A 14853-nucleotide genomic window follows, 5' to 3' on the forward strand; every position below is an offset into this window, starting at 1 on the left:
CGTTACCAAACAAAACTTTATTAATCTACCAAAATCATTTTAGATTCAACTTTTCCAAAAATTTCTCACTATAACTATATAAATAAATATATTACAATCATATCCTTTCATGCCCAATCACTTTCATGAATAGATTCAACTTTTTTAAATAGTGTCGCATCTAGGTTAAAATTTTAATTATTCACTTTTTTACTAATTTTGTTTAATCTAAACCATTTGATAAAAATTTAAATAAAATAATTGTCCTAAAAATAAGAATCAAAATATGACAAAAGCTGAATCTAAACACTACTATTTAAGCTTTTACGATTTGAAATCTAAAACCTAAGCCTCGGCTAAGTTTTGAAAATTAAAAAGTAATTTTGCGCGCATAAATACTTATATTGTCTAACCCTATGTCCTTTAAACAAAAAGAAAACGGACTAAAGTTGAAAGAAAATGACATTGAAAAGGCCATTCAGGCATCTCTCTTAGAAAGAAGCACTACAGAGAGAGTGAGGATTGTGTATTTGAGATTGGTATAGAGTTTGTAAAAAAGAAAGAGGTGTGTGTGATTGATTGCAGCAAAGGGAGGGGCTGATTTAAGGCATGAAAAGATTAAAAACTTTTACTATGAGATGAAGAAGAAGGTACCACAAATACAAATGCAGATCATAATGAGGATGATTTAACACCGCATGATCCGCCACACCACCATTCTTAATATTTTTACCAACCCCTCTTTTCTTTACTTCTGCATCTTTTGCTTCGATGCCACACACACCTGATCTATACACAACATAATTAATTAGACTTGACTTTTCCTGCAACGAAAGCATATGCATAAGATAGAAAAGGAAAAAGGAGTTACCTACACTATCGGTTAACGTCTGGGCCGAGATTTGCACCGAAACTCGGCAAGAAGTGCTATATGATCGGAGGACCACACTGGGGATGGTAGTGCTGTATCTTTCCTCAAGCTCTCCTCATCCAAGAGCTCTAACAAAGATTCCACTGTTAGAGTGTCCGCTGGAGAAGAAACAGAAAATAACTATTTAGAAAAGGTAAAGAAAACATCCCAGTTCAATAAAATGAGCAGCGATCAGAAGGCCGAGCATGCCTGTGTAGAAAATGTAGTCCAGGGTTCCAATAAAATCTCTAGTACAATTCGTAAATAAGGGTTCATTTGTTGTAGGATCCAGTCTTTTCCTCTGCTTATCTAAACCGATGCCAACTCCCTTTATTGCAAAGGAGGAGTAAGCACTAACCTGTGGACAAATCGTCATTTAGATATACGACCCAGAAGGTAACTCCAGAACTAACCTCCACTTAATGCTTCTTGACCAAAATCATAAAGTTGTAATATGGACAGACTGATTTACATACATTGACAATGTTGAAAGAAGGCTTACCAAAGGTAGCTGATGTGACAATTTGCTATGTGGTTGACATAGATTTAGAGGATCTACGGCTAAATCCGGATGTGTTGGTTCTACCTTCCCCCTAGCAAGAAGATGATGTGGGGCACTGCAAGTGCAACAAAGTTCAATTACTAAGGTAATTAATTGAACATATCTTTTTATCCAAAAAAATAATCGAACAGATCTATGACATAATCGTATGGTACTATTTGTCAGTAAATGCAATTAGAAACTATGCAGAAAAAACAAACCTTCCAGGAACAGAATTAAAATCTCCACAGACCAACATTGGAATATCTGCACTCACGGCTATTTTCTCCAGTCCTTTCAATAGAGTATGCACCTAGTTTCCAGAATGATAAACAAGATTTAGATTCATATTCGAGGGAAGGAAACTGAAGGAAAACATGAGACAGTATAACATAAATCAAATTACCTGCCAGAGCTTGACATCTTTTAAATCTTGATTCCCGTTAATATGCGTATTAGCCTGATAAGAAGTTAATATGAAATGTTCATCAACACTGGAATATATCTAAGCAAGGGAGAAGAGGTAGGAAATTGCAAGCTTGACCCCCCTAAAGAAAATTCAGCCTAAATTATACTAAGAAACCAAAAAATTCAACTGTATGACACTGTTTGTAGAGTAGCATATCAAACATCAAGGTTGAAATTTTGAAACAGAAACCACAAGTGTCTCGAGACAATCAAAACCCATGTAATGTCTAACAGTCTAAGAATACCTAAATTTGCAAGGTTTTGGACACTCAGTAACCCAATAAGCTCACAGAAAAGTAGGCTTTTGTGCAGCGTTGCACAAGAAGGCGCTAACAGTCTAAGAATACCTAAATTTGCAAGGTTTTGGACACTCAGTAACCCAATAAGCTCACGGAAAAGTAGGCTTTTGTGCAGCGTTGCACAAGAAGGCACGCACACACTGCTTCATTAGGACATCTAAAAGAGAACATTTAGGGAGAGAAAATAGGCTGACAGAAAATAAACAAGCCTCATCAAAAATATAACTAGCAATTTATATTAAAGACAACAAAATCAAACCATAGAAACAATGCCCCAAATAGACTAACATTCAAGAACTCTTACCACACAAACGAGCTGCCTTTTTCCTGGATTGTCAACCGTGGGAGTGCTGAATTTTGATTCAAGAACTACGATCAGAGCAACATCATCCTAACAACCGGTGCAGAACAGAATAATGTATTACTTCACAACACCCTGTGCAATCAATTGCCTGGATGGGAGGGGGAAAAGAAGCACAAGAAAATCACCTTGATTAATCTGTTTAAAGCATTTCTCTTTTGAGCAGTTAGAATAGTCGCTGGGTCAGTCAAAGATTGTGCAGCTTTGTTGAACTCAACCTGAAAACACACCAAAGTATGGTTAGGATGCAATACACACGTTGTAAAGAAGTAAAAACACTTCCTCAAACACTTCTTAACCTCATATTTTTTGACATGTGCAAATCTATCTCTACGGAAAAATGTTGCACAGCCATCAATAGTTTGAATGTTCCCATTGTAGACCTGAAAAAGATAAATACAGATGATGAGAATACAGATAGACCTTCAGATTTATATATATAGATAGATAGATAGATAGATATATGTGAGGAGTATACTGCAAACGATAAGTGTGAAATCAACCTCGTTGGTTTTTCTCTTATAAAGTGCCTGATAACCATGTTTGTCAAGTTCAGGAGCAAAAAATTCCACAAAGTGATCACTCTGAACCTGTTCACAGAAGACAAGGCCTAGTTCAAACACAGCATTCGATATTTGACCCAAAAAAAAACACATTAAAGAGATTTACAAAATTTTCACAATGTTGTCGGTTGTTACATTCCAATGTTGTGAAGTTAAAAATGGCAATGACTTCTAAAACAATAAACAAAAAAGACAAGAAAGGTTTTAAGACTAGAAAGATTTTATCCAGGGAAGAGAGAGAGAGAGACTAGAACTTCGTTATAATTTCGTTAGACCCATCTTTTACATCTCTCACTATTTTGAAGCCCACGTCTTATTGGGATAAAACAAGAAATAAGTTTGATTGTCGTCCTAATTTTTTATGAACCAAACTTTCATTTAGAAAAACACGAAAAGAATGGTACACAAAAATAAAGCCCACAACAGAAAGATATTTCCAATCAAATAATATAAGACCTAAAGTGCAATTACAAAGAAAACTTCGTCATCAAAGCCCATAGAGAAACATTGAGGTTTGAACCAATTATCATCGTATAACTAGAATTCATCCTCTAGAAGATGAATCAAATTGAACAACTGAATGTTATGAGTCTATGACTTGGGTCCTATGGAAAACTAATACACGTGATGTGGCCTAGGATCTTTTAGTCAACATAGCAAATCATTTAAAGAATTTATAAAAATAATACTAAATGATAAACACTTGCATTGGTTATAATAATAAAATTTTACTTTATATACAGCATAACAGTACCAGATCTTTCAAACAAATTTATAAAATCAATACCAAATGAAATATTCTTATAAATAATAAACTTATAAATTATAGTCCTGTAAATGCATACACATGTTGAAAAATTAAAAAATATATATACACTTTTAAGACATCCATACACAGCACCAAATGGAGTCCTCATAGCACTACAGCTAGTGTAACCAAATATCATATCTACTTATTATCATCTATCATATGTGTTTTATTAAACATGTAATCAAACAGCTACAAAATACGTACTGCTTTTTTTATTGAATTCAAAATAGATAAAAGAAATTGCAAGATTCTGAATAACTAAAATGATAAGAATAACATACTAAAAAAATGCTTAGAATAACACCTTTCAAAGAAAAAAAAAGCTCAGAAAATATCACTTGCATCAAAGAAAACATCTAGAATTCCACATGGCACTGACGCAATAGTTAGCCGAAAGTATATATTTATTCGCAGACATGAAGACAGAGTGATATGTACCTCCTGAAGACAAATTATATCTGCACGATAGCCTACTATTTCCCGAAGAAGATTTTGTCGGCGATATGGCCATGATAGAGCCCATGATGGGCAATAACTGAATGATTCACTTGTGGCATATACATCAGCCAAAATATTGTAGGAAAGCACTGTAAACGTTCCTGACGATGATACTCGACCATCCAAATCCAGTTTTCCCATGACATCAACCCCATTAACAGGTATGACATGACGTGGACTAGGGGATGGAGCTGGAATGACCCGAGAAGTTAATACAGTAAGTGGAGACGCCACAGGTAACATGGTTTCCATGTCAACAACAGCACATTCAAACTTGAGGACCTGGCCAATATCTTCAGCAGTTGGTGTGTAACTCTTACACCGTCCTACTTCCAACCAAGTTTCCACACCTGTCTTTTGCGTAACAGCTGCTGAATTATTGTTGTTGTTGTTGTTATTATAGCGTCCAAATAACTCTTCCTCTTCATTGCCATTTTCATTCATAGCACTTGCAGCACGGTCATGTAGAACACGATGATGCTGCCAAGAATCGGAGAAGCATTTGGTGGTGCAATGGTAACTTTTAAAAGCAGGGATTTTGGCTTTAACACAACCTAAACATTGTAAAGTGGCCTGCTCAGAAGGATGTACACTACAAACAGCAACTTTTTTATCACTTTGTAAGCGATACCTGAAAAGATTTGTTGTATTAAGTTTAACATCAGCAGCATCCTTTTCACAAAAAGAAAGTCAAACCATAGTAATTCTTAATTCCGATGGAGAGAAAAAAAGGTATTGCAGATAAGTTAAAATATTAGATTGTCAAAATGAACTGTCATTTCCCATAGGGGGGAAAATGTTAAAATGGAAATAACATTTAGGGCCACGTTCTGCCTCCACGGCACCAGGATTTTATCAACACAATCAATGCTTCACCATCAATTTCATCAATACGTAGAAACATTAGAAATTTAGAGGGCATTAAATCCATACACAATCCAGAAAAACATCTTGCAATTACATATGAATTGGAATCCTGACTTAAAACAGCTTAATAGTTGGCATGAACTACCATAAAACAGTTTATTCCAGAACAAGAAAAATTGCAATAGTCAAAATCAGAAGAGAGCCTTCAAAAAAGAAAAACCCTCAACAAAACACTAAACAAATTTCAATAGCCTAATTAAGTCATCCCCACCAGTGATTTAAAGTGTATGCCTAGAAGTCTGTAGGGTGTAGTCAGTGCACCTTACTTGTGGTGCGTCTTGGCACAAAGAGGCACACACATCAGAATAAATATATACATATAAGAACGATGTTGAGAAAAAGCCTTCATTTTCAAGTTCTCATTGTTTTAATTCCTCATTATCTCATCAGTCATCATTCATTCATATTCTAAAATTTTGTTTTTTGCTTTAATTGTGCACTTCTGAAAAAAAATCACTTTTTGTGTTTCCCACTTTTGCCTCAAAAGACTATTGTGCAACATTGATCCCTACAAGAGAACATATGCCTACTACTAACAGCATAATTCACAAACCCATATTAGTTTTAAAGGTTTTATCCAGTCCTAGGTTCAAATTTCTCAACCTCACCTTCATATAAAAAAACATAGAAGAAGAGAAAGAAGAAAACGATATTGTTATGAGGAAAAGACAATCAATTCATATATCTATCTAAAATTGTCTTCTTTCTGACAATTAATCATTTACAAATCCACTGCACAAAAGTTCAACAAAATTCCGACGGAAAAAGCTTGATTCATGTGCCCTAAATTTTCAGCTTTTTGTTCAAATTTTGAATTCTTATAAAAGATAAGAATTGAAACTACACTAAGTAGTTGTGATTGTATTCAACCCAGCATGATGCTCCCAAGATTTACTCATTATAAATTTATGCTAGTTTCCAAGAAATATCAGGTTCTAAAAGGAACCAACATAACCAATTAAAAAACAGAGTAAATTTCTAAGTATTAAATTCTCTATCTGCAACACACACTCTTCACTAGCTTTCCAAACTAATTTAAAAACAAACAAACAAAGGGCAGTAACGCCTTTGGACATGTATAAAAATACTGATCCAGTAGAATACAACAATTGACATCTTTATATAATCAAGCTGACAATTTCATTCAAATTATTTGCTGCATTCATAAATCGTAACCATGGCCATTTTTCCTAATAATGGGAAGATAGATGAGAGAACACTAGAAAAGGCGTTTAAAACACTAATCTTATCTTACTATACAAAAGACAAAAAGAAAGAATAATACAGTCAAATACACGTCAATTTAGAATACAAGCTGTTTCGAGGGTAGCACTAATTCACTAAAACAAGTTCGAAGTTAAAGAAAAGACCACTAAACCCCAAACGCATCCAGTTGAAGCACCACGACCAATAGTCAAGACACTGTAGAGTAGTAAACAGCCAAGAAACAACAGTACCACAGACCAAGAACCAATTCATATTCCGCAACACGCTTAAGAAATCATCACTGGAACTTACCATCTGTATCTCAGGAATTGACCGTCAAGAGGAGCCGATTCAGATACATCGTCAGTACTTATATTCTTATCAGGGCGTCGATGGAGAACGTAGGGCGTGAGTTCACAGCCTACAATAGGAATATCAGAAGGCAAGTGCACGCGTACCACGCTCAGCATACTTCAACTCTCGTCAATCGTCAGCACAGCACGGCAAGTCTACCAAACAAGAGAAACCGAAAACACTCGCAGCAGCTTTACGAATATCACAAAAGGCGTAAAGAAAGCGGATACCTGGCGGATCCGCCATTTACACGAAGTCGAAAACCGCCAGACTTCAACAACAAGAGAAGAAGAAGAAGAAGAAAAAGGCTTTCAGAAATCGAGAATTAGACGAAGTATCTGCGGATCTTGAGAGGAGAAGAATGGAAATGGAATCGGAAAATCGAAGAAAATGAGTGGAGGAAAGGAAGAAGAAGAAGAAGAAGAAGAAGAGATCGATGTTGATTAGGGTTTTACAGAAGAAGTGAAAATGATCTTGAAAATTTTGGTTGAATTTGTTGCGATTTTAATGCCTTTTTTGAGAGAGAAGAGAAGCTGGGGAGAGGGGGCGTGAAGAAAGGAGAGATTGTTAGGGGGTTTATATAGTACTACGACTTCTTCTTCTTCTTTCTGTTTAATTTATCCTCTCGCTATATCATATATTATGTGACAATTTCCGTCTTTTGCTAATTCGCTTTCTCTTAGACTAGAGAATTATAGGTCAAGACTATAATTTAATGGGTAAGATATTAATTTTTTTTGTATAAATTGGAGGTGGGAGTTTGAATCACAGACTTCTTAGTTGGTAGATGAGATATCAATTTTTATTATAAAAGCACATGTTTCTATCTTTTATTAAGGTTTCGTTTTAAAATTGTTTTTCAAAAGAATTCTGCAAACGTTGTACCTTTTCACAACTTTATATATACTTGACCTAAATTTGAGCAAAAATATATGTATATTATTAAAGATTAAATTAAAATTTGAAATTAAGAAAATTGATTAGATCATCTAATTCAAAATAAGTAAATAGAATCTTTTTTAAAGACGATAATCACCTAATTTTAAAAATAATTGAAAAAATTGTTAAATTAAAATTTAAAAGTATGAGGCTAATTAAATCATTTAAATAAAAAAGAAACAAAAAGGAATATTAAAAAAAAATTAGAGGGGTTTATCTGAAATTTTAAAATATATATTTTTATATTTAAATTAAAATTTGAAATTAAGAGATAATCAAATCATTCGAATAAAAATTTAAAAAAATAAATAAATAAAACGCTTGTGTCAAATGAGGCTTATGTTAAAAGGCCTAGCCACTGCACATCTATGTGTGACCTCCAACCACGGTTAGTCTCGTTGATCGTGCTACCATGTCTCCGGGAGTCTTTTCCCCGCGCGATCTCGTGAGGTTTCGTCGTCACCACTCTGAGTTTTTGTCTGCTGGTAGCCACTCTATATCAACCATCTCAGCTTTGTCATCACCAATCGAGGTGTTGGGTGGGTCTTTCGGTCACCACTGTTGTCACCAATTGTGAGGTTTTGGTCGCTTTGATTTTGTGATTTCGGTTGGGTGTTGGGTGATTTTGTCGGTTAGGTGTTGGGTGATTTTTTCGGGCACCACTGCTGTGATTTTTCCATAATAGTTGATTTGAGTGGATCGATTTCATTGAGATTTGTCTGTGGTTCTAATCGGGTTTGGATCTGGGATGATGGTGCGTAGACAGTCGTCTTTAAAACTGAATGAGAATAATGGAGCTCGTGTGGCATGACAACCTTTTCATCTTCTTAAACTGAAGGTTGATTCGGGTTTGGTGGCTCATTTGGAGGTGAAGAAGTGTGGGGTGTCTAATGGTCGGTCTGAGGAGGGTGAAGGGTTTGGTGCGAGGAGTGTTATCGGAGTTGGGCTGGGAAGTTTGACAATTGGTGTTCCGATGGCGCTCGAAGGGATGAAGACGCCTCTGTCCTATAACCTAGAACCAGATTCAAACTGGGTTGGGGAGAATCAGGATTTGGGTGAACTGGGAGGGTTGGGTATTGGGTCAAGTGGTGGGCAGGGGAGTCTAGGCTCTAGTGGAGTTGGGGCCCAAGTTGTGAGGGGTGTGTTTGGGTTGGACTTTGAGGGAGGTGGGGTGAGTGGGGCTAAGGTGTTGGGTGGTATGCGCGATAGAGGTGGGCCTAATGGGAGTGGGCTGAGTGGGCTGCAAGATGAGAGTGGGCTGGAAAAGGGGGAGTAGGGGAAAGTGGCGAATGGCTTGTTCAAACCAACGTCGGTTCAACCGGGGGTGTGTGGTTCAAAAACGGACCGATTAGGTTCATTGGGGGAGCGGTTTGATTCTGTTGGATCCGTTCCAATTTGAAAAGGGGGGATTCATGGGCGACCCTTTTGAGTCCAATTTGAGGGGAAATTTAGAGCCCTCCCTCCCCCGGTTGATTGAAAATGATAAAGTGATTGTTGAGCCTTGTGAGGAGGTTCTTTATGCGGGTGTTTGTTTATAGGAGAAATCTTTGGTGGGTCAGTTTATGGATGCAAAACTCCCGTATTCTGATATTTTTTGCCTTATTTAGAGAATTAGAAGACGCGTAAAGATGTCAACTATTACCTTACTGGAGAACGGATTGATTATCTTTAAATTTCAAAAGGCATAGTCACGAGACTGGGTGCTGGAGAATGGTCCGTGTTACTTGGGTGGTAAGCCCATCTTATTACGACAGTGGTCACCAGGTATTGTTCCTGAAACCTTTTTTTTTATTTTGTTCCTATTTGGATTAAATTAGAGCGTGTTCCCTTGGAGTTGTGGATAGATAGGGGTTTAGCAGTGTTGGCTAGTGTCGTGGGTAAGCCTGTTTCTTTTTATGTTACAACCAGAGAGCGACGTCAATTATCATATGCGAGAGTTTGTATTCAGTGGATGGTGATTCGTTTTTGCCCCCTTCAGTCACTGTTAGAATTCGGGGTCAGGAGTTTATCATTCCAGTAGTGTATGAATGGAAGCTTCGTAAGTGTGCTTATTGTGACTCTTTTGGGCATTATGGGGCTATGCGTGAGAAACAAGGTGTGGTAAAGGGTCAGGATTTGAGTATTGTGGCGGTTAATGAAGGGTGTTTGGGGGAGAAGGGTGGTCTTGAGAGTGTAAGAAAGGGTCAGGAGTTGAGTATTGGTGGGAAGGGAGTTAGCCCAGTGCTTGAGAATTGGAGTGTAGGGTGTGATGACGAGTTTAATATGGTTAGCCGGCATTGGCGTGATAGAGGAGGTGTAAAACATAGAGGTGGCGGTGGGTATGGGATCGACGCCCTTGAGAAGTAGAATAGTTTATGGCTCCCCTGGGATTACGAGATTTGTTAAGCATATCGATGATCGTAATCAGTTTGACGTATTGAGTGTTGAGAGGGGAGACTCGTTGGCACTGGCTTTAGTGCAGTCTGATTCTGATTCGTTGTCTGTTGTGGATGGGATGTTTAGGAGTTCGGGCAAAAGCCTAGTGGGAGGTGGTAGGTGTGATTTCTTGCAAGTTTCATGATCTGGTGTTCCTAGAATGTTAGGGGGTTGAATGACCAAGTCAAGTGTAGGGTGGTGGCGGATTTTCTATCCTCCTCCTCTGTTATTTTCTGCTGTTTGCTTAAGACGAGGGTTCGTCACGAAAAATTTGGTATGACGGTGGATAGGTTTGGTGATGCTTGGAGTTGTGTGAGTAGTTATAGTGTGAGGGGAGTTGGGAGAATCTGGGTGATGTGGTGGAAGAGTGTTTATGATTTTATTCTAGATGTTAGTGGGGATCAATTCATTTCTGGTACTTTGGTGGATATTGTATCTAGTGCTAGGGTACATATTGGTGTTGTGTATGCCTCTAATCACATGAGTGATAAGTGGAACTTGTGGACCCAGTTGATTGATGTGTGTGCCTTGTGGCAGCTCCTTTGAGTTTTTGTGGATGATTTTAATGCTATTTGTAGTAGTTCGGAGGATCTTGGTGATTGCCCTAGCTTGAGGGAGATGAAGGAGTTTGATAGGGCGTTGTTGGAGGCGGATCTGGTTGAGATGGGTGTGATAGGTAATTGATTTACTTGGACTAGTAAAGTTTAGGGGAATGGTATCTTGCATCATTTGGATCGCTGTTTGACTAATGAGGCCTGGAAGGTGGCCTTTCCGTATTCGGAGGTTAGGGTTGAACAGTGGGGAATTATTGATCATAGCCCTCTTCTGGATTCTACAAGGGAGACGAAGAGTAGGTTGCCTTCTACGTTCCACTGTTTTTCTCATTGGGCGAAGGCAGATGGTTTTATTGATACTATCAGGTTAGTGTGGAGAATGTCTGAAGATGTGTCCCTTATGGTTAGCTTTGTGCAAAATTTGAAGGTAGTGAAGCGGGTTTTACGTGCCTCGTTTGGTAGGCGTATCTCGATGTTATCTGATGAGGTGCGGGTTGCTAGACAGAATATGGAAGCTGCTCAAGCGAGTTGAAGAGGGATCTTTTTTCAGAGACGATGTGTGCGAAGGCGACTCAGGCCACTGAGGTGTTCTGTTCAGTAGCTAGATTGGAGGAGGATTCACTCCGACAGAAGGCTAGGGTTAGATGGTTGGAGTTAGGTGATATGAACACAACGTTTTTTCATCGTTGTGTTCGCTCTCACCGCGGTTGCAATGGTTTATTCTCAGTTGTGGATGCTGAGAGGACTCGCCAGACGGTGCATGACAGGGTGTCGGGGGTGGCAGTGGATTTCTTTCATGGTAGTTTGGGGTCTCGACGAGTAGGGTATAGGGATCTTACTGCCGAGATTGGGGATATTGTGCAGTTCAGCTGGCCCGTAGAGGCCAGAAGGGGTGGAGGCGCTTGGTTGCCCAGTGAGTCGGGATGAGATTCAAAAGGCTTTATTCTCGTTGAAGTCTGGGAAGGCTCCTGGGCCTGATGGGTTTTCAGTGGATTTTTATAGAGCAACTTGAAGTGTGGTTGGGGATGATTTATGTGACGCTGTTTTGAATTTTTTTTAGCCCTGTTATCTGTCGGGTGGAGTTAACTCTACTGCTATTACTCTTATCCCAAAGAGGCAGAGAGCTGAACATATGGAGAACTTTCGTCCTATTTCTTGTTGCAATGTTGTGTATAAGTGTATCTCGAGGGTCCTACCTGAGAGATTGCAGTTGTGGTTGCCTTATTTCATTAATGGTAAGGTAACCAGTCTGTGTTTGTTCCTGATAAGTCGATTTTTTATAACATTTTATTGTGTCAGGAGCTGTGGGGGGCTATAAGGTGGGCAGAGGGAAGTCACGTTGTGTGTTGAAGGTTAATCTTCAGAAGGCGTATGATTCGGTCAATTGGGATTTTCTGTTTGGTGTGTTGCTTGCTATAGGTATGCCCCTTCAGTTTGTTAGTTGGACGAGGGCTTGTGTTACTTTGCCTGAGGGGGTTTTCCCTGGTAGGAAGGGGTTGAGGCAGGGGGATCCATTGTCTCCTTTTTTGTTTCTGATGGTGATGGAGGTCCTATCCAGGTTGTTGAATAAGCCTCATGTGTGGTTTAAGTTCCATGATCGATGTGAGCGTGTGGGCTTGACTCATTTGGTTTTTGCAGATGATTTGATGATTTTCTATGCAACTGAGAGGGGTTCTTTGGAGTTTGTGAGGCAGGTTCTGGCAGAGTTTGCAGAGTTGTCTGGATTAGTTGTGAATGTTGGGAAGAGTTCCATGTTTTTTGCAGATGTGGAGTCTAGTGAGGTGGAGGAGCTTGTTGCCTTTATGGGTTTCTCTCTTGGGTCGCTGCCTGTTAGGTATCTGAGGTTACCTTTATTGGCTGGTCGGTTGAGGGCTATGGATTGTGCACCTTTGACACAGAGGATTACAGCTCGTATTAAAAGTTGGACGGCTCGGTCCCTCTCTTTTACTGGGAGGTTGTAGCTTGTCAGGTCTGTCTCACAGTCCTTTCAGATGTTTTGGTGTAGCATCTTCGTCTTGCTTGCGTGTGTAACTCATGAGGTTGATCATCTGTTGCGTAGTTATTTATGGAAGGGAAGTGCAGAGAGTCGGGGTGGTGCGCGAGTGGCATGGGATGAGGTGTGCTTGCCTAAGGGTGAGAGGGGGTTGGGTGTGAAACATGTGGTTTCATGGAATCAGGTTGTTATTATGAAGTGTTCTGGCTTCTTTTAATTAAATCAGGCTCATTATGGGTGGCGTGGGCAGAGGCGTATCTTTTGCGTGGGTGATTTTTGTGGGTTGTTCGGTGTGAGGTTGGGAGGTCTTGGTGCTCGAGGGTTATCTTGCGTTGTAGGGATAGATTCAAGCATCTGGTTCATTTGATGATGGGTGATGGAAGGTCATGTTTTGTTTGGTGGGATCCTTGGTTGGCGGGGTGTACGATCATGGATTCATATGGGTCTACGGTGGTCTACGATGCAGAGAGTAGTATGGGGGCACAATTATCGGAGTTTATGGATGGTGAGGGAGGTTGGAGGTGGCCTACAGTATCATGAGAGTTGCTTGAGATCTGGGGTCTTATTCCGACAGTTGGGCCTAGGATGAGGGGGATGATTATTGGGTTTGGGTGTCGAGTGCTAGTGGTTTGTTTTTTATCGCTAGTGCGTGGGAGAGTTTGCGCCCTCGTCATCCTAGGGTGTCTTGGGTAGGTCTTTTGTGGTATGGGGGTGGTATTCCACGTGTGTTGCGTCAGTTGGGTTTCGACGCATCGGGTGGCTGGTTGGGATGTAGAGTTGAGTTGGTTGTACCAAGTGGGGTCAGGTAAGGGGGTGCGTAGTAAGTTGTTTCGTGTTTTTTGGTGTGCTTCCATCTACTACATTTGGCAGAAGTGTAATCGGTGACTTCATGAGGGTATTCCGAGGACGATGTCTTCTCTATTTCACCTTATGATCTCTATGAATCGTGCTCGTGCTGCTTCCTAGCGATTTGATCTTCTTAGTCTTATCTAGTGCGTTTACAAATGTTTTTCATCTTTTTGTTCTTGTCGTTGTTCTTTGTTTTGTTGTTGGCCTCAGGTTGTTGGTTTTTTTTTTTTCTTTTCTCTGTTTTTCTCCCAGATGGATGGTGCCGTTTGCGTTTGTTTTGGCTTCGTTTCGGGCGAGTCCCGTCTTTGCTTGTACTTTGTTGCTTTGATGCCTTGATCCCGAGTTGTGAGATCCCCCTTGTTGTTGTATAATAATATCACCTATTCTTAAAAAAAATATATAATAAAATTGGAACAATCACAAACTGTCACATCATTTTTCAAACCAATGACGGAATTACAAATCATCAAAATTGTGATCAATTAAAGGTTAACATTAGGGGTGCTAAAAAAATATGATGATCAGATGACCCGAAAAAACCAATCAACCCATTTGAGTCGAGTTCAGTTTAAATAAATGAAAATTTTATTTTTTGAGTTGGGTTAGTTCATGGGTTCACCTAATATAAACCAAACCAACCCGAACTTATTATTAACTTAAATTTTTTTTTTGTTACTTATAATACAATTATCTATACATATATTGATTTTTGTTTGATTTAATTTCATTTGAAAATTTTATTCTCCAACAACTCTTAAAAATGGTTTCTAGCACTTTGAAAAAAAAATCATTATATAAATGAAAATTGAGTTGTTAATCTTAATTCAATATATGAAAATAATTAAATCAAATTTTTACGTATTTACATTTTACTTCTTTTTAGAACAAAATTTTAAATAAATGAACTGAGTAACTTGAACCAATCAAACCCAAATATATCATGGTTAGGTTGGGTTGGGTTCATTTTCTAATAAGGGTTATTTGGGTTGAATAAATTTACAACCCAAACAATTGAGTTAGGTCTAAAAAGTCCTTCAACCCAACTCAACCCAACCTCGAACGCCCCTAGTTAAAATGTGTCCTAAATTGAAATTGAAGACAGAAACTGACCAACCATAATGATGCCACGTGTTTTCATTATGACCGTTGGATTAGATAAAATAATTTGATCTAATTTTATATTATT

General features: G+C 38.7%; 1 protein-coding gene across 4 annotated transcripts; it reads right to left on the reverse strand.

Annotated features, from left to right (window-relative positions):
• Positions 1-456: 456 nt before the first annotated feature.
• On the reverse strand, positions 457-7502 carry LOC120090466 (carbon catabolite repressor protein 4 homolog 1-like). 4 transcript variants are annotated; one of them, XM_039048152.1, is made up of 12 exons: positions 6876-7502; positions 4371-5061; positions 3062-3148; positions 2858-2941; positions 2687-2776; positions 2502-2588; positions 1837-1890; positions 1652-1743; positions 1392-1506; positions 1100-1247; positions 855-1008; positions 457-763 (listed from the first exon to the last, which is right to left on the reverse strand). In XM_039048152.1, exons 1-11 carry the CDS (start codon positions 7031-7033, stop codon positions 863-865), a joined length of 1752 nt encoding a protein of 583 aa, XP_038904080.1. In that variant the 5' UTR covers positions 7034-7502; the 3' UTR covers positions 457-763; positions 855-862. The 4 variants fall into 4 exon arrangements, with proteins under 4 accessions (XP_038904080.1, XP_038904078.1, XP_038904079.1 ...); XM_039048150.1 differs by having other exon boundaries at positions 457-768; XM_039048151.1 differs by having other exon boundaries at positions 851-1008.
• Positions 7503-14853: the final 7351 nt, after the last annotated feature.

Source organism: Benincasa hispida, chromosome 11 (genome assembly GCF_009727055.1).
Source record: "Benincasa hispida cultivar B227 chromosome 11, ASM972705v1, whole genome shotgun sequence".
NCBI lineage: Eukaryota > Viridiplantae > Streptophyta > Magnoliopsida > Cucurbitales > Cucurbitaceae > Benincasa > Benincasa hispida.

Excerpts from the sequence above, each read along its gene's own strand:
- LOC120090466 (XM_039048152.1), bottom strand. The coding sequence starts at position 7,033 with ATGCTGAGCGTGGTACGCGTGCACTTGCCTTCTGATATTCCTATTGTA. Across the intron at positions 1,507-1,651 it reads TTTAATTCTGTTCCTGGAAG|TGCCCCACATCATCTTCTTG; the intron begins GTTTGTTTTTTC and ends TTGCACTTGCAG. Across the intron at positions 1,009-1,099 it reads GGACTACATTTTCTACACAG|CGGACACTCTAACAGTGGAA; the intron begins GCATGCTCGGCC and ends TTTCTTCTCCAG.